This window comes from Taudactylus pleione, unplaced genomic scaffold, assembly GCF_031769625.1.
Source record: "Taudactylus pleione unplaced genomic scaffold, aTauple2 ptg000720l, whole genome shotgun sequence".
Classification (NCBI taxonomy): domain Eukaryota; kingdom Metazoa; phylum Chordata; class Amphibia; order Anura; family Myobatrachidae; genus Taudactylus; species Taudactylus pleione.
In genome coordinates this window covers 777,292-797,049 of record NW_028285122.1, presented here as the reverse complement: position 1 = coordinate 797,049, position 19,758 = coordinate 777,292, and the positions used below count along the sequence as shown (strand labels likewise).

The following is a 19,758-nucleotide window of genomic DNA, read 5'->3' as shown; positions in this document are numbered from 1 at the left end:
GGGTTAGGCACCTCCCAAGGGAGGGTTAGGGTTAGGCTAGGGGGAGGGAGGGTTAGGGTTAGGCACTTAGAGGGGGATTAGGGTTAGGCACTTGGGGTGGGGGAGGTTAGGGTTAGGGGGATAGGTTAGAATAGTTTCTACTTACCTTTAGGATGATCAGGATTTCCAGTGCTGTCGGGCTTCCACTGCCGGGCTCTGCTGATCTGTCGGCCTGCCTATGCCGGGAGAATCGAACTGCCGGCCATGCAGCCGGCGGTATTTCATACCGATTCCATGAGTACACCTGTGCTCTTGCTGTGTGACCTGGGAAATGTGTTAGTGAGTAATGAGTACACCTGTGCACCTGCTGGGTGACCTGGAAAATGTGAGAGGTGTGGGGTCCTGAGGACCGAGTTTGAGAACCACTGCACTAGTCCAACTTACATCCAACCATCCAACTAGTTGATTGGTTGGAATGAAAATCTGGTAAGGAATGAAAGCAAATGACAATCAGCAATTTGCTCCCAAAATGGCCAAAAACTGTTGTTTGAACAAATTGTTTAGATCAAACATTTAAGAAACTTGTCTGATGTCCATTTTCATCTGTTTTCTGGCATTTAGGAGCAAATTGGTGATCATCAGTTATTCCCATACGTTACCAGATTTTCATTCCAACCAGCCAACAAGTTGGATGGTTGGATGAAAGTTGGTCTAGTGTGTGGCCAGCTTAACCGGCATGGAGTGAAGGGCTGGCTGTAACTTAACAGATGCAGGATCCAATCAGACCAAAACCCTGCAAGCCTCCCTAATGACAGACTAGTGTGCACACAGACAGCTTAGCTGAAAACAGACTAGACAGGATTTCCAGCTGCCTGCAAAAGCTGGAACAAGACATGATACAGTGTCCCAGTAGTAACTATGACTGGGAACTGCCACCGAGATGATCTGCTAACCGCAGATCCTAACACCTTGTTATTACTCATGGCACCTAACCCCGACTTTTGCCACTTTAGTATTTATGTGTTATGACCACTGTTGCAGCAATGTTTATGTACCATGTACTTGTCCTGCATTATCTTGTACTGTAAGTCACTGTTCTCTTGTTCTGCTCAATTATTTATCATCAATTGTTTATGTATTGCGGAACCATTGTGACACCATATAAGTAAAGGATAATAATAATATTATTATATTTTTATTTTGAAGGACGAGACAATGTGATAGTTACCGTGGATGACCTGCTGAGCAGTGATGATGAGGAAAAGAGACGTATTCTAGAAACGCAGCCCAGCATCTTCCATTGGGCCGGCCAGCTCCTGCTCTTCACTGAGACAGAGAAGGACCCAGTGCCACAGCACAAACAGCAAGTCCTCCTGCACAGCTTCCAGGCTGGTAATAAATGATCTGTGACTCAACATTCCTAATCTGTACAGTACAATATAAGAGAATCCTACTGTATCACACACAGCAAGTCCTCCTGCACAGTTTCCAGGCTGGTAATAAGTGATCTGTGACACCTCGCTCCTAATCTGTACAGTACAATATAAGAGAATACTACTGTATCACACACAGCAAGTCCTCCTGCACAGCTTCCAGGCTGGTAATAAGTGATCTGTGACTCCTCGCTCCTAATCTGTACAGTACAATATAAGAGAATCCTACTGTATCACAAACAGCAAGTCCTCCTGCACAGCTTCCAGGCTGGTAATACGTGATCTGTGACTCCTCATTCCTAATCTGTACAGTACAATATAAGAGAATCCTACTGTATCACATACAGCAAGTCCTCCTGCACAGCTTCCAGGCTGGTAATAAGTGATCTGTGACTCCTCATTCCTAATCTGTACAGTACAATATAAGAGAATCCTACTGTATCACATACAACAAGTCCTCCTACACAGCTTCCAGGCTGGTAATAAGTGATCTGTAACTCCTCATTCCTAATCTGTACAGTACAAAATAAGAGAATCCTACTGTATCACACACAGCATGTCCTCCTGCACAGCTTCCAGGCTGCTAATAAGTGATCTGTGGCTCCTCATTCCAAATCTGTACAGTACAATATAAGAGAATCCTACTGTATCACACACAGCAAGTCCTCCTGCACAGCTTCCAGGCTGGTAATAAGTGATCTGTGACTCCTTGCTCCTAATCTGTACTAGGGGTGTGCACCGGCCACAGTTTTGTGTTTTGGTTTTGGATCTGGATCTTTCTTCGTGTTTTGGATCTGGATTGGTTTTGCCAAAACCACCCTTCCGTGTTTTGGGTTCTGGGTTTTGTGTTTTGGATCTGTATTTTTTTTTAAAAAAGCATAAAAACAGCTAAAATCACAGAATTTGTTGGTTTCTCTGCTCCTATGCTATTATTAACCTCAATAACCTTAATTTCCACTCATTTCCAGTCTATTCTGAACACCTCACACCTCACAATAGTGTTTTTATGTCCAAAAGGTTGCACCGATGACTATGCTAAGCGACACGAGTGGGCGGCACAAACACGTGACCCATCTAGGAGTGACACTGCAGTGGCAGACAGGATGGCAGTTAGAAAAACTAGGCCCCAAACTGTACATAATGCAAAGAAAAAAAAGAAATGCAAGATGGAATTGTCCTTGGGCCCTCCCACCCACCCTTATGTTGTATAAACAGGACATGCACACTTTAACAAATCAATCATTTCAGCGCCAGGGTCTGCCACACAACTGTGGCTGAAATGATTGGTTCGTTTGGGCCCCCACAAAACAAGCTGGCAATTAATGTGTCCCTGCACAAACTGGCTCTACGGAGGCAAGATGTCATCCTCATCCTCCTCATCCACCGATTCCTCACCCTCTTCAGTGTGTACATCCTCATCCTCACAAAGTATTAACTCGTCCCCACTTGAATCCACCACCACAGGTCCCTCTGTACCTTCTGGAGGCTGGTCTCCCTGGAAGAGCTGATAATTCATTTTGATGAACATCATCTTCTCCACATTCTGTGGAAGCAACCTCCTACGCCTTTCGCTGACAAGGTTCCCGGCTGCACTAAACACTCTTTCGGAGTACACACTGGAGGGGGGGCAACTCAGGTAAAATAGAGCCAGCTTGTACAGGGGCCTCCAAATTGCCTCTTTTTCCTGCCAGTACAGGTATGGACTGTCTGACATGCCTACTTGGATGCTGTCACCGATGTAATCCTCCACCATTCTGTCAATGGTGACAGTATCATATGCAGTGACAGTAGACATGTCAGAAATTGTTGCCAGGTCCTTCAGTCTGGACCAGATGTCCAAACTTGGTCCTGCCTGCCCTGCATCACCGCCAGCGGGTTGCTTAGGATACCTAAGTTTTTTCCTGGCAGCCCCAGTTGCGGGAGAAAATGAAGAAGGAGCCGTTGACGTGTCACGTTCCGCTTCAGCTGACAGTGTGTTCACCAGCAGGTCTTTGCACCTCTGCAGGCTTGTGTCGGCCGGAAAGAGAGACACCACATAGGCTTTAAACCTAGGATCAAGCACGGTGGCCAAAATGTAGTGGTCTGATTTCAACAGATTGACCACCCTGGAATCCTGGCAAAGCGAATGAAGGGCTTCATCCACAAGTCCCACATGCCGAGCAGAATCGCTCCGTCTTAGCTCCTCCTTCACTTTCTCCAGCTGCTTCTGAAAAAGCCTGATGAGGGGAATGACCTGACTCAAGCTGGCAGTGTCTGAACTGACTTCACGTGTGGCAAGTTCGAAGGGCTGGAGAACCTTGCACAACACGGAAATCATTCTCCACTGTGCTTGAGTCAGGTGCATACCCCCTCCTTTGCCTATGTCATAGGTGGATGTATAGGCTTGTATGGCCTTTTGCAGCTCCTCCATCCTCTGAAGCATATAGAGGGTTGAGTTCCACCGCGTCACAACCTCTTGCTTCAGGTGATGGCGGGGCAGGTTCAAGAGTGTTTGCTGGCGCTCCAGTCTTCGGCACGCAGTCGCTGAATGGCGAAAGTGGCCAGAAATTTTTCGGGCCACCCAAAGCGTCTCCTGCACGCCCCTGTCGCTTTTCAGAAAATTCTGCACCACCAAGTTTATTGTGTGAGCAAAACATGGGACGTGCTGGAATTTGCCCAGATGTAATGCCCGCACAATATTGGTGGCGTTGTCAGATATCACAAATCCCCAGGAGAGTCTAAGTGGGGTAAGCCACTGGGCGATGATTTCCCTCAGTTTCTCTAAGAGGTTGTCGGCGGTGTGCCTCTTACTGAAACCGGTGATACACAGCGTAGCCTGCCTTGTAACGAGCTGGCGTTTCTGAGATGCTGCTACTGGTGACGCTGCTGCTGTTGCTGCGTAAGGTGATACATCTACCCAGTGGGCTGTCACAGTCATATAGTCCTTAGTCTGCCTTGTTCCACTTGTCCACATGTCCGTGGTTAAGTGGACATTGTGTACAACGGCATTTTTCAGGACACTGAGGACACTTTTTCTGACGTTTCTGTACAGTCTCGGTATCGCCTGCCTAGTGAAGTGGAATCTAGACGGGATTTGGAACCGGGGACACACTACCTCCATCAATTGTCTAAATCCCACTGCACTAATGGCGGATACCGGACGCACGTCTAACACCAACATAGCAGTCAAGGCCTCAGTTATACGTTTTGCTTCAGGATGACTGCTGTCGTACTTCATCCTCCTCGCTAAGGACTGTTGGAGGGTCAATTGTTTAGTAAAAGTAGTGGTGTTCCTACTTCCTCTCTGGGATGATGAACGACTCCCAGCAGCAGCAACAGCAGCAGCGGCAGCAGTAGGCGTAGCAATGCAGGATCCTCCAGAGGAATCCCGGATAGGAGAGTCAGTCATGCCAGTGACATGGCCTGCAGGACTACTTCCGATCCTGACTAAGGAGGAAATTGACGAGGAGGGAGTTGACGGTGTGGTTTGCAGGCGCTTGGATACAACAGGACAACGGGATTTAGGTGTCCCTGGACTGCTTACGGTCTTAGCCAAAGTTTCTGAACTTGACAGTAACTTTTTATGAACGCGCTGCAGGTGCCGTATAAGGGAGGATGTTCCTAGGTGGTTGACGTCCCTACCCCTACTTATTTCACCTTTACATATGGTACATATGGCAAGACCGTTGTTGTCCGGATTTGGATAGAAATATTGCCAGACCAAAGAGGTGGAATGTTTGGTCTTCTGCCCAGGCATGACCGTGATGGGCTTTTTCATCCCACGGACAACAACTGTCTCCCCCGGAGCCTGATTTAAACAAACCACATCACCATCAGAATCCTCCTCGCCAACTTCCTCCTCAGCGCCAGCTACACCAGTATCCTCATCCTGTTGTACTTCAACAGTGACATCTTCAATTTGCATATCAGCAAGTGGACTGTGGGTGCTCCTTTCAGCACTTGCAGGGGGCGTGCAAATGGTGGAAAGAGCCACCTCTTCCCGTCCAGTGCTGGGAAGGTCAGGCATCGCAACCACCACCACACTTGGACTCTCCTTGGGGATTTGTGATATCTTCTTAGAAAGCACAGTTCTTCGCTGTGCTTTTGCCAGCTTAACTCTTTTGATTTTTTTAGTGGGAGGAGGGCTTCCATCGTCATGTGAAGCTGAACCACTAGTCATAAACATACTAGGGATCGACCTTAGCCGTTCCTTGCCACTCCGTGTCGTAAATGGCATATTGGCAAGTTTACGTTTCTCTTCAGCTGATTTAAATGTCTTTTTCAAGGTCATTTTCCTGAACTTTGCCATTTGGGATTGTATGTGCCCTCTACTATGACATTGGGCATCGGCCTTGGCAGACGACATTGATGGCATGTTATCGTCTATGTCATGACTAGTGGCAGCAGCTTCAGCACTAGGAGGAAGTGGTTCTTGATCTTTCTCTATTTTATTTTTATCGGAGAAAGTTTGGTCCTCCATTTATGTTATATCGATTTGATATATACGTGCGGCTAAACACAGAAAATAATTTTTTTTTTGGTTTGGACTGGAGTGTACTTTCGGGGGTAACAGCACCCTTAACGGTCAAGCCAGCCGGCCCTTTACTTATGACACAGGCGCACGCTTGGCACTACTTTGTTGATGCACGTGCGGCTACTGCGCACACAATTCACAAACACAGAAAATAATTTTTTTTTGGGTTTGGACTGGAGTGTACTTTGGGGGTTACAGCACCCTTTAACGGTCAAGCCAGCCGGCCCTTTACTTATGACACAGGCGCACGCTTGGCAATACTTTGTTGATGCACGTGCGGCTACTGCGCACTCAATTTACAAACACAGAAAATAATTTTTTTTTTGGTTTGGACTGGAGTGTACTTTGGGGGTTACAGCACCCTTTAACGGTCAAGCCAGCCGGCCCTTTACTTATGACACAGGCGCACGCTTGGCACTACTTTGTTGATGCACGTGCGGCTACTGCGCACACAATTCACAAACACAGAAAATATATTATTTTTTTAGCACTTGGGGGGAGCAACCCTGATGTACAGAGCACCCCCTGGACAACACTACAGCACCCCTTTAGGACTGGGACACTGCACAGGACTTTGGAGTGGACACAGCCCCTATGGAGAACTGACTGCACAACACAGTCCAGCCAGCCCCTATGGACTTTGAAGTAGTGGACACAGCCCCTATTAACAACAGCAGCACAGCACAACACAGCCAGCCCCTATGGACTTTGAAGTAGTGGACAACAGCAGCACTACACTACACTACACTACACAGCCCTAACTCCCACCCTCCCTCTTCACTGTCCACAGCCGAGTGAGAAAATGGCGCCGACGCGGGTACCTTATATAGGAACCAAAACCCGCGAGACTCGGAAGGCGGGATGATGACGTTTTGCCTCGATTTCAGATCCGAGTCAGGCGGGAAAAGTCGAGCCTGATTCGGATCGGACTCGGATCGGGGGGGCTCGGGGGGGTTTGGATTTCAGAAATCCGAACCCACTCACCCCTAATCTGTACAGTACAATATAAGAGAATCCTACTGTATCACACACAGCAAGTCCTCCTGCACAGCTTCCAGGCTGCTAATAAGTGATCTGTGGCTCCTCATTCCTAATCTGTACAGTACAATATAAGAGAATCCTACTGTATCACACACAGCAAGTCCTCCTGCACAGCTTCCAGGCTGGTAATAAGTGATCTGTGACTCCTCATTCCTAATCTGTACAGTACAATATAAGAGAATCCTACTGTATCACACACAGCAAGTCCTCCTGCAAAGCTTCCAGGCTGGTAATAAGTGATCTGTGACTCCTCATTCCTAATCTGTACAGTACAATATAAGAGAATCCTACTGTATCACACACAGCAAGTTCTACTGCACAGCATCCAGGCTGGTAATAAGTGATCTGTGACTCCTCGCTCCTAATCTGTACAGTACAATATAAGAGAATCCTACTGTATCACACACAACAAGTCCTCCTGCACAGCTTCCAGGCTGGTAATAAGTGATCTATGACTCCTCATTCCTAATCTGTACAGTACAAAATAAGAGAATCCTACTGTATCACACACAGCAAGTTCTCCTGCACAGCATCCAGGCTGGTAATAAGTGATCTGTGACTCCTCATTCCTAATCTGTACAGTACAATATAAGAGAATCCTACTGTATCACACACAGCAAGTTCTCCTGCACAGCTTCCAGGCTGGTAATAAGTGATCTGTTACTTCCCGCTCCTAATCTGTACAGTACAATATAAGAGAATCCTACTGTATCACACACAACAAGTCCTCCTGCACAGCTTCCAGGCTGGTAATAAGTGATCTGTGACTCCTCGCTCCTAATCTGTACAGTACAATATAAGAGAATATTACCGTATCACACACAACAAGTCCTCCTGCACAGCTTCCAGGCTGGTAATAAGTGATCTGTGATTCCTCATTCCTAATATGTACAGTACAATATAAGAGAATATTACTGTATCACACACAACAAGTCCTCCTGCACAGCTTCCAGGCTGGTAATAAGTGATCTGTGACTCCTCATTCCTAATCTGTACAGTACAATATAAGAGAATCCTACTGTATCACACACAGCAAGTCCTCCTGCACAGCTTCCAGGCTGGTAATAAGTGATCTGTGACTTCTTGCTCCTAATCTGTACAGTACAATATAAGAGAATCCTACTGTATCACACACAGCAAGTCCTCCTGCACAGCATCCAGGCTGCTAATAAGTGATCTGTGGCTCCTCATTCCAATCTGTACAGTACAATATAAGAGAATCCTACTGTATCTCATACAGCAAGTCCTCCTGCACAGCTTCCAGGCTGGCAATAAGTGATCTGTGACTCCTCATTCCTAATCTGTACAGTACAATATAAGAGAATCCAACTGTATCACACACAGCAAGTCCTCCTGCACAGCTTCCAGGCTGGTAATAAGTGATCTGTGACTCCTCATTCCTAATCTTTACAGTACAATATAAGAGAATCCTACTGTATCACACACAGCAAGTTCTCCTGCACAGCATCCAGGCTGGTAATAAGTGATCTGTGACTCCTCGCTCCTAATCTGTACAGTACAATATAAGAGAATATTACTGTATCACACACAACAAGTCCTCCTGCACAGCTTCCAGGCTGGTAATAAGTGATCTGTGACTCCTCATTCCTAATCTGTACAGTACAAAATAAGAGAATCCTACTGTATCACACACAGCAAGTCCTCCTGCACAGCTTCCAGGCTGGTAATAAGTGATCTGTGGCTCCTCATTCCTAATCTGTACAGTACAAAATAAGAGAATCCTACTGTATCACACACAGCAAGTCCTCCTGCACAGCATCCAGGCTGGTAATATGTGATCTGTGACTCCTCATTCCTAATCTGTACAGTACAATATAAGAGAATCCTACTGTATCACACACAGCAAGTCCTCCTGCACAGCTTCCAGGCTGGTAATAAGTGATCTGTGACTCCTCATTCCTAATCTGTACAGTACAATATAAGAGAATCCAACTGTATCACACACAGCAAATTCTCCTGCACAGCTTCCAGGCTGGTAATAAGTGATCTGTGACTCCTCATTCCTAATCTGTACAGTACAATATAAGAGAATCCTACTGTATCACACACAGCAAGTCCTCCTGCACAGCTTCCAGGCTGGTAATAAGTGATCTGTGACTCCTCATTCCTAATCTGTACAGTACAATATAAGAGAATCCAACTGTATCACACACAGCAAATTCTCCTGCACAGCTTCCAGGCTGGTAATAAGTGATCTGTGACTCCTCGATCCTAATCTGTACAGTACAATATAAGAGAACCCTACTGTATCACACACAACAAGTCCTCCTACACAGCTTCCAGGCTGGTAATAAGTGATCTGTGACTCCTCGCTCCTAATCTGTACAGTACAATATAAGAGAATCCTTCGGTATCACACACAGCAAGTCCTCCTGCACAGCTTCCAGGCTGCTAATAAGTGATCTGTGGCTCCTCATTCCTAATCTGTACAGTACAATATAAGAGAATCCTACTGTATCACACACAGCAAGTCCTCCTGCACAGCTTCCAGGCTGGTAATAAATGATCTGTGACTCCTCGCTCCTAGTCTGTACAGTACAATATAAGAGAATATTACTGTATCACACACAGCAAGTCCTCCTGCACAGCTTCCAGGCTGGTAATAAGTGATCTGTGATTCCTCATTCCTAATCTGTACAGTACAAAATAAGAGAATCCTACTGTATCACACACAGCAAGTCCTCCTGCACAGCTTCCAGGCTGGTAATAAGTGATCTGTGACTCCTCATTCCTAATCTGTACAGTATATAATAAGAGAATTCTACTGTATCACACACAGCAAGTCCTCCTGCACAGCTTCCAGGCTGCTAATAAGTGATCTGTGGCTCCTCATTCCTAATCTGTACAGTACAATATAAGAGAATCCAACTGTATCACACACAGCAAGTCCTCCTGCACAGCTTCCAGGCTGGTAATAAGTGATCTGTGACTCCTCGCTCCATATCTGTACAGTACAATATAAAAGAACCCTACTGTATCACACACAACAAGTCCTCCTACACAGCTTCCAGGCTGGTAATAAGTGATCTGTGACTCCTCGCTCCTAATCTGTACAGTACAATATAAGAGAATCCTACTGTATCACACACAGCAAGTCCTCCTGCACAGCTTCCAGGCTGGTAATAAGTGATCTGTGATTCCTCGCTCCTAATCTGTACAGCACAATATAAGATAATATTACTGTATCACACACAGCAAGTCCTCCTGCACAGCTTGCAGGCTGGTAATAAGTGATCTGTGATTCCTCATTCCTAATCTGTACAGTACAAAATAAGAGAATCCTACTGTATCACACACAGCATTTCCTCCTGCACAGCTTCCAGGCTGGTAATAAGTGATCTGTGACTCCTCGCTCCTAATCTGTACAGTACAATATAAGAGAACCCTACTGTATCACACACAACAAGTCCTCCTACACAGCTTCCAGGCTGGTAATAAGTGATCTGTGACTCCTCGCTCCTAATCTGTACAGTACAATATAAGAGAATCCTACTGTATCACGCACAGCAAGTCCTCCAGCACAGTTTACAGGCTGGTAATAAGTGATCTTTGATTCCTCGCTCCTAATCTGTACAGTATAATATAAGATAATATTACTGTATCACACACAGCATCTTGTTATCATCATGTTGCAGCATCAGGTAAAACAGGGGCTCATCCTTCCCTAACTTGTGTCTTCTCATCTTTCAGCACAAAGGAAGAAGCAGAAGTCCAGCATTTCATGGGTACGTAAGACAAATATGTTGTCACAAAAATGTAGTTCAATTATAATGATAATATTATATAATGTTCAGTAAAACCTCTGGTCATTGCTATATTTCACCTAGTAAAATGTTATCAGCAAGTCTGTGAAAGCATCCAAATATTTCATATACAGTACCACATACATACAGTACCACATACAGTACCACATACATACAGTACCACATACATACAGTACCACATACATTACCACATACAGTACCACATACATACAGTACCACATACAGTACCATACACATATAGTACCACATACATACAGTACCACATACATACATACAGTACCACATACATACAGTACCACATACAGTACCGTACACATATAGTAACACATACATATAGTACCACATACATACATACAGTACCACATACATACATACATAAAGTGCCACATACATACAGTACCACATACATATAGTAACACATACAGTACCACATATAGTACCACATACATATAGTACACATTCTGTACCACATACATACAGTACTACATACATATAGTAACACATACAGTACCACATACATACTGTACCATATTTGTTCATTTCTGTGCTAAGAGGAACATACTAGTTAGTTTCAGCATATTTAAGTTGATGGGCCATTCTTCATCAAGGGTCCGAATAAGACCACCTGATATTCAGCAAACTCCGAAAACTCAGTTTTCGGAGTTTGCCTGCGAGACCAAGCGCCTTCTTCAGATGGTGCTTGTTCTCGAAACCTATGGTAAGGAGTTCCGGGGATGCAAAAAGGGATCCGAACGGATCATTCCACTGCCTCTTCACTGACTCCATGGTGATGAAGCGGTAACAGGGTACAGGTAAGTAATGCAGCTGTCCCCGCACCAGATCATTGATAAATTGCTCCGTTGATAAGTATCGGTGAGGTGGATACTTAGGGGCCCCAATTATTAACATTCTAACTCATCATTGCTCCGGCGCGGTGACAGCTGATGTGACATCAGCTGCCCCCGCGAGCGGCTTCACTGTTCCTTTTTGGAGGTGAATCTTTTCACTTTTCCTGTCGGAGCAGTGACGGGACTGTGCATGCGTGACCTACAGGTCACTGCGCACAAGCACTCCGACGTCCGGCAGAAGGAGCTGGATAGGGGTGGAGGGATCCAAAAGGATCCCTCTTCACAGCCCAGAACCTCCTTCCCATAGGGTTGCAAAGCCGAGGCAGGAGCATTCGCCATCTGAAGGTGGTGGATGCCCCCTCAGTCATGCTCCGAAAATATTATATGATGAATTCTGTCCCCATACTAGTGTATGGGGACAGCGGGCCTTTCCGCAAAGGAAGGTAAGTAGGAGATATCTGTGTTACAATTGTAGGTGAAAATTAAGTGATGATGAATAGGCCCCTTAATCATTGGGAGTCATACAGCACCTGTTGATGAATAGGGCCCCTTGTCTTACAACTCTGACCAAGATAAAGTTCCCCTTCCAAACTATGGCCTGTATTCAATTAGAAGCGAAAAGCCGAGATCAGGGAAAAAGTACCGCAGATTGTGACTTTTCGCCAGGCGAAAACTTATCTCCGTATTCAATTCCATCCGCTTTTCGCATACGCGATAATGCGATGCAATGTAATAGGCGAAAAAGATTTGTCTATGAACAGGTGGAGAAAAAAGTACAAAATCGCTAGTTAGGGGTGCAAAGGTGGGGAAACCACTCAGCACCCTTGGGACAGACCCCAAAGGATAACTACATAAAAAAAAGTTAGGAACACCTCATAAAAGCACTTTGAAAAGGGGGCGGAAAAAGTGCAAAGTGGGAGTACAAACTTAAAAACTAGCTAAATGGACTTTTGGGGGCTCTGCAAGTATGGGGGAGGTGTTTTTTGATTGCAGGTGTTTGCTGCTGGTGCATTTTTAACGTTTCTTATAACTTCACTTTGGCAACTTTTAAATATACTTGCACCCATTTTTAAGTACCCCAAATAAGACAGGACTACTTATTTTCTCAAAAAAATACAGCTTTATGCCATTCTTCACCACTAGTGCAAAGACGCTAATTAGTGGCTGAGACCGGATGACCTCTTGCCAACTCCCGATCACAGATTGGGGATTTCGATACCCTTTGGTCCTTGGGTATCAGGGATTCCCGCTTACAGTCAGTGACCGCCTGTCACTGACACAGCCCTCTGCGCCGTGGGCGCGTTATGATGCTGCCACCACAAAACTTTACCATCAGTATTTGGAACCGCTTCTTAAGTACTCTCAGGCTCCTACCGCCGGCACCTGGAACCACTCTGCTGAATATGCATCGACTAGCTGCGGTCACACCTTCTGATTGGTGTCGGCTGTTCCCGCCTGATTACTCGCAATGGACCTGGCTCTGCATGGTAGCTGGCAGAGGGCTTGAGCTTCGGAGATGCTCGGCTCAACCCAGAACAGTAGGAGAACAGAATAGCATTTTGCGCAATTCTGTTGGTCGCAGGATTCAGATGCAAACGAATAGACAAAGGTGTTTATTGCTCAAAGTCTTAAAAAAGACTTGTCCTTCGGATTGAATGGGAATTTTAGCATTCAAAAGATGTTACAGCAATTCTTCTCCACAAAGGATATACACGGATGTACAATATTACCAGGCACAAAGCCTTCTCTTATGCCATTCCAATACACATTACCACAGGCGGTAAGTCCGCCCTGGGTTCCTCTTAGCCAAAACATAAATAAATACATCTTACATTTCACCATTACCACCCAAAAACATTTGGCTATCCTAAAACACACAAACTTAGCATAAACGGTCTCTCAAACGGTAAACATAACATTTCACAGGAACTGATAAATTGAATTCATTCTGACACATACGAGGAACAATGCATAAAACCAGTTTGGCTTTCCCTGTCTGTAACACCTCCAGTTCTTCTTTGGAAGTTTAATCCAATAAGAACTTCTTAACCACAAACAAGTTGTTCTCCCCAAACTTGCTGGTGTCAGGATCCGGCCTGGGATCAGCTTTTACTCACTGCTGAACTTGTGTCTTTAAGCTCTGAGGTATTCAGGTGCCAGTGGCAGTGGTGGGTTGTGGCTTAGTATTCTCCCCAGGGCCTGCTAGGGCTTCCATGTGTGCGTCCTGGTTCCCATGGTAGCAGGCAAGGGCGCAGCCATGTTAGTTCATCTCACCTGATCAGTTTCCTCCAATTGCAGTCCTGCAGTCTGTCAGCTGATCTCATGGTCCAATGACCAACTTCCTAGGGGTATTTAGGACCGACTCCTGCAACAGGAAGTTTCTGTTCAACATCACTGTAAGACAGCACATAGGGCCTGATTCAGAGACAGATGCTCTTTCAGAGAGCTCGCTCTGAACCAGGGCATCCTTTTTTTATTTTTTTAAGTCTGCCTCCTGGCCGCTTGCTAAGCTGTGGGTGACCACCCACAGCTTTTGCGAGCGGCCAGGTTGATGGTCGTGACCATCGGGGCTTGCGACAAGAACCTTGTGGTAGGGTCTCGTCCATCGCAAGCCCTCTAATAGAGCCGGAAGCTCAATACTGAGGCCGCCTCTAAACGGCAAGCATTCCATCGGGAATGCCTCAATTTGGCCGGCCACCCCCCCTGCCCGCCTCCAAAACAGAGTGCCCGTCACTATCTGGGTCTCGTGCATGCGCATGCTGGAGCCGGCTCCGGTGTGTGCATGCGCTGTGGGGGACCAGCAACCCGCTTGCGAGCGCTGTGCGCTCGCGAGCGGGTCTAAATCAGGCCCATAGTCTTTCCCCTGTGACATCTGTCTCTTGTTCCAGTCCATATTTCTTCCCTCAGTATTCCTGGTTTCCTGTATGTCTTAGCATTACTCTGTGTACACAGGCCCTGATTCAGAGCCGGACGCTCTAACAGAGCACTCGCTCTGAATCTGGGCCGGGCTATTTTTTTTTTTTTTTAGAACGGCCTCCTGGCCGCTTGCATAGCTGTGGGTGACCACCCACAGCCATAGTGAGCGGCCAGGAAGATGGTCACGATGGTCAAGACCATCACGACTATCGGGCTTGCAACAAGACCCTTGTGGTAGGGTCTCATTGCTGCAAGCCCCACAGAGATTTCGGCTCTAACAGAGCCGAAATCTCTCCCACTGACATCACTCGTGATGCCAGTGGGGCCTCCCCCAAATGGAGGCGTTCGCATGAGAACACCTCCATTTGGGCAGCCACTCCCCCGGCCCACCCACCAAAGGGTTCATGCTGTCACTCAACATTGACAGCACGCCCCCTTTGATACGAGACCCGAAGCGACTGTTTGCCCGTCGCTATCCGGGTCTTGCGCATGTGCACGACGGAGCTGGCTCCATCGTGCGCACGCGCTCTGGGCCACCATCGACCCAGTTGCGAGCGCTCAGCGCTTGGGACCGGGTCTGAATCAGGCCCTCAGTCCCCGTGTTCCGTTCTAGTCCCTGGCTTCCTGTGTGTTTCCAGTCGCATCTCTGTTAATTCTAACTCCATGTCCTGTACAAGTCTATCCAGTGTGTCTCAGTCGCTGCACTGTGTATCCTTACCAGTCCTCTGCTGGTGTGTCCGGAGTGCACCTTATGTACAAATACACACCTCTGTGTACATTCTCTCGTCAGCTGCTGGTGCATATGGAGCCGCACCTTTGTGTACTAAATACACACCTTAGTGTACAAAGTACGTGCCATTGTGCACTTCATCCCTGTACTCCAGTACGAGTTCATATCGTGTCTCAAGTTGCACTTTTGTGTACTAAATACACAACACAGTGTACTTTATCCCTGAGCTTCAGTACAAGTTCACCCAAAGTGTCCCAAGTTGTATCTCTGTGTATCCAGTCTCCAACTTCAATACAAGTTCACCCTGAGGGTCTCCAGCTACACCTCTGGTAGGTAAGCCCCCAAGTGACATCCATGGATACCTTGTTCCTGTGTTCAGTACAAGTTCCATCTACACCTCCAGTGTGACCCAAGTGACATCTCTGTGTATATTGTTCCTGTCTTAGTACTATTACGTCCGTGCTCATTCAGTCGTCTCCGGAACATCTTAGAGTATCCAGTCCCAGTGTTTCAGTACTAGCCCTTCTTCTGTGTTACTGCATTCTTAGTGTTCCCTGTGTTAGTTATTTTAATTTCAGTCTTCGGTCATTCCCAGGTACCTGTCCAGAGGGCCACAACCTGCTCACTTGGTGCAGCATAAAACCAAATACCAATTGGAGGGGTCACTGGAGAAAACCACCAAGTGAGTTACACTCCGCACCTCTGGGTAGGTCTCGCCAAACCTGGGTTTGACCGCAACTGGGAGACTAAAGCTGGCCACACATCTAAAGATTATCTGTCCAACCAGCCAACTAGTTGATTGGTTGGAATGAAAATCTGGTAAGGAATACAATCAGCAATTTGCTCCCAAACGCTGGAAAATAGACCAAAACTGTTGTTTGAACAAATAGTTTAGATCAAACATTTAACAAACTTGTCTGACGACCATTTTCATCTGTTTTCTGGCATTTAGGAGCAAATTGCTGATCATCAGTTACTCCCATACATTACTATATTTTCATTCCAGCCAATCAACAAGTTGGCTGGTTGGATGTAAGTTGGTCTAATGTGTGGCCAGCTTTAGTCTGTCACCCACGTCATTCCCCTACAAAGTATCCATAACCCCTCAGTTTCTAACCTAATCAGAGGTAGTCCGAGTGCCTGGTTGTGAAAGTTGGGTATTGTACAAAGACACACAGGTGTCTCCCTAGCCCGCATTTCAAAGGAAAGGCTTCCTCAGTCACCACCCAACCCTCCACTGCCAGGCTAGGGCAATTACTATATCAATCCCTAGGTGAGGATGTCTAAAGAGCAGTTTGTCTCCAAATGTCAAAACATTTTACATGGCTATAAGTGCATAGGCTGTACATTTAAAAGTACATTTCCACAACTGCGCACAGCACATTGACTGACTGATAAAATGCAATATCACCCATAAATCTGCAGTACATGGCATCCTGCACCTACATTGTCCCTTTAAAGATGGTGCCGTGCAATGAGGATTAACCCCTTCAGTCCCGGGGTGGCGATTTTAGCCACGTGTGGTTGGGCTCCGGCCACAGTGCCATTTGTGCGAACTTAAGTACCCCAAACTGTTTCATTAGGGCTAATTGGGCACTATTATATTGATCCCCAATGTTTCTGCATCTTTTAGGGAGGTTCAGGCTGATTTTTCGCCTGTCCTGACTTCGCGTGTCTCCGTTTTCGCGTCTTTTGGAATTGAATACGGCGAATAGCGGGGGCGCGCACGATAAGTTTCTGCGGCTAAAATACGCAATGTAGGCAAAAACTCCGGCAGGCAAAACTTTATCGTGTACGCGAAACTAATTGAATACAGGCCATTATAGGTGTGATAATCACATTATCATGGCTTGGTATGGTCTAGCATCACCAGGGCCGAGGAGCAGGGGCCACCAGGGCCAGACCCTTAGAATGTGGCCTCACAATTGGCGTTAGTGTCACTGAGGCATGGCTGCATATGTATGTTTCCATTTGTGTACTTGTATCCCACCTCATTCTCCCCATACCCCTCTCTCTTAGTTCTCCATGAGTCCAACCTAAACTACATCTCATTTACTTAAAACAAATTCACTCATGTAACATAGTCCACACTAAGCTATTATATAAATGTCTAGAATATTTGCAATATATATAATATGCACATACTGTATATTAATAAGTAAATAAATGATTAGCAGTATTTTATCTATACACAAATTAAGTCCTGCATGTCAGAGAAGAACTTCTCGCAGTCACCGCGGCTCCCTGACAGTATATATAATATATGTATGTCTCTCTCTCTCTCTCTCTCTCTCTCTATATAAAATCTGTTATAAAAAATGGGGTGCACTCACCAGTCTGCCAAAAAAATCCTTTATTGTAGTTTTATAGCATAGCAGGTTCACAATATGTCGACGTTTCGGTCCCAAGTTTAGACCTTTGTCAAAGATGAGACGGGTAACCCGCGTTATATTGGTGCACTAAGGTTCCCACTATACAGATCCCCTTTGTGCGCAGTAAGGATGAAATATCGGCTACTTACACATCGTCTGGTATGACTACAATGTGATATTTGTGATTCTCTTGCAGAAAGCGATCCCAGTGATTATGGCTGGAATGCTGATTGTCTTTGTTCTTGGCAGAAGATTCTACAGGAGAAAAAGACTTTTCTAGATGTTACTTGTACTAGAACACCCGGTGCCACCGCCGCTGTGGTGATACGGTGCCATGCGGTGCCACATGTGTCTGATGTGGGTGCAGCTTATACTGCCGGGTACACATTAGTTAGTGGTGTAATCTGGTGTCACCATGCTATGGGGAGAGTGGAGTAAACATGAAATCATTGTGATGCGGTAGTGATTGGGGTACATAGAACATGGGGGACTTGGGGCATAGGAATCACATGATAATTACACGGACTCCTCTCCATGATTTATGGTGCTGTTTCTGCATTACCAATTATTTTCCATCCACCAATAAAACCCGTCTGAATGAGCTGAAGGCGCACAGAGAGTATTTAGCTGTGGGTAAATGAATTGAGCCCAGTAATGTATTTCAGTTCCTGATAATGCCATTGGATATAACTAGGAAAAGCAGAAACAGATTGTTATCAGGCTGTGAAAAGGGGTGAAGTTGGCAGATATCTGATAATGCAGCAGGGGGTGTGGGAGTAATAACCATGGATGAGATGGATGATTAATGTATCGCTCCTGACTGATATAAAGATTTCCACATGATGATGATGATAATCTTATAATAATAAAATCAATGTTTTCTAGTACTGTGTAGATATATTGTATCCCCACTGCAACAAGTGTTTACGATAACATGCAGAGCTGAATGCTTACATGTATACCAGGGATGTAGGTGACATCCCGGGATGCGATATGCCGATGGTCTGAATGCCGGTGCCGAAATCCTGACAGGTCAGGATCCCGGAACCAGTATCCCATGCCGCTGATGGTATTCTGACCAGTGTCACCCCGACAGCCGGGATTTCATACCCAACCTGTTTAAAATATTATGGGGGGGGATGAAAATTTATAACATTTATTGGTTTATATTGAGCACTTGGGTGAGAAGAGCTGTATATTATATTCTCTCAGCTGCTGTTTGATATAACTAATAGAGGGAGAGTGCTGTGACAGGGCTGGAGGTGAGTAGGGGGAGAGTGCTGTGACAGGGCCGGAGGTGAGTAGGGGGAGAGTGTTGTGACAGGGCTGGAGGTGAGTAGGGGGAGAGTGTTGTGACAGGGCTGGAGGTGAGTAGGGGGAGAGTGTTGTGACAGGGCTGGAGGTGAGTAGGGGGAGAGTGTTGTGACAGGGCTGGAGGTGAGTAGGGGGAGAGTATTGTGACAGGGCTGGAGGTGAGTAGGGGGAGAGTGTTGTGACAGGGCTGGAGGTGAGTAGGGGGAGAGTATTGTGACAGGGCTGGCGGTGAGTAAGGGAAGAGTGTTGTGACAAGGTTGGCGGTGAGTAGGGGGAGAGTACTGTGACAGGGCTGGAGGTGAGTAGGGGGAGAGTGTTGCGACAGGGCTGGCGGTGAGTAAGGGGAGATTATTGTGACATAGCTAGCGGTAAGTCGGGGGAGAGTGTTGTGACAGGGCTGGAGGTGAGTAGGGGGAGAGTATTGTGACAGGGCTGGAGGTGAGTAGGGGGAGAGTGTTGTGACAGGGCTGGAGGTGAGTAGGGGGAGAGTATTGTGACAGGGATGGCGGTGAGTAAGGGAAGAGTGTTGTGACAAGGTTGGCGGTGAGTAGGGGGAGAGTACTGTGACAGGGCTGGAGGTGAGTAGGGGGAGAGTGTTGCGACAGGGCTGGCGGTGAGTAAGGGGAGATTATTGTGACATAGCTAGTGGTAAGTCGGGGGAGAGTGTTGTGACAGGGCTGGAGGTGAGTAGGGGGAGAGTGTTGTGACAGGGCTGGAGGTGAGTAGGGGGAGAGTGCTGTGACAGGGATGGAGGTGAGTAGGGGGAGAGTGATGTGACAGGGCTGGAGGTGAATAGGGGGAGAGTGATGTGACAGGGCTGGAGGTGA

General features: G+C 46.4%; 1 protein-coding gene across 5 annotated transcripts in view; it reads left to right on the top strand.

Annotated features, from left to right (window-relative positions):
- LOC148477380 (uncharacterized) overlaps positions 1-18,449 on the top strand; it is a 45,216-nt gene extending 26,767 nt beyond the window's left edge. For all 5 annotated transcript variants that reach the window (XM_088456823.1, XM_088456822.1, XM_088456825.1 and 2 more), the window contains 3 exons: positions 1,186-1,371; positions 10,678-10,712; positions 17,814-18,449. In XM_088456823.1, coding sequence (XP_088312949.1) covers positions 1,186-1,371; positions 10,678-10,712; positions 17,814-17,897 — 305 coding nt within the window. In that variant the 3' untranslated portion in view covers positions 17,898-18,449. The remainder of the gene's footprint in view (positions 1-1,185; positions 1,372-10,677; positions 10,713-17,813) is intronic.
- Positions 18,450-19,758: the final 1,309 nt, after the last annotated feature.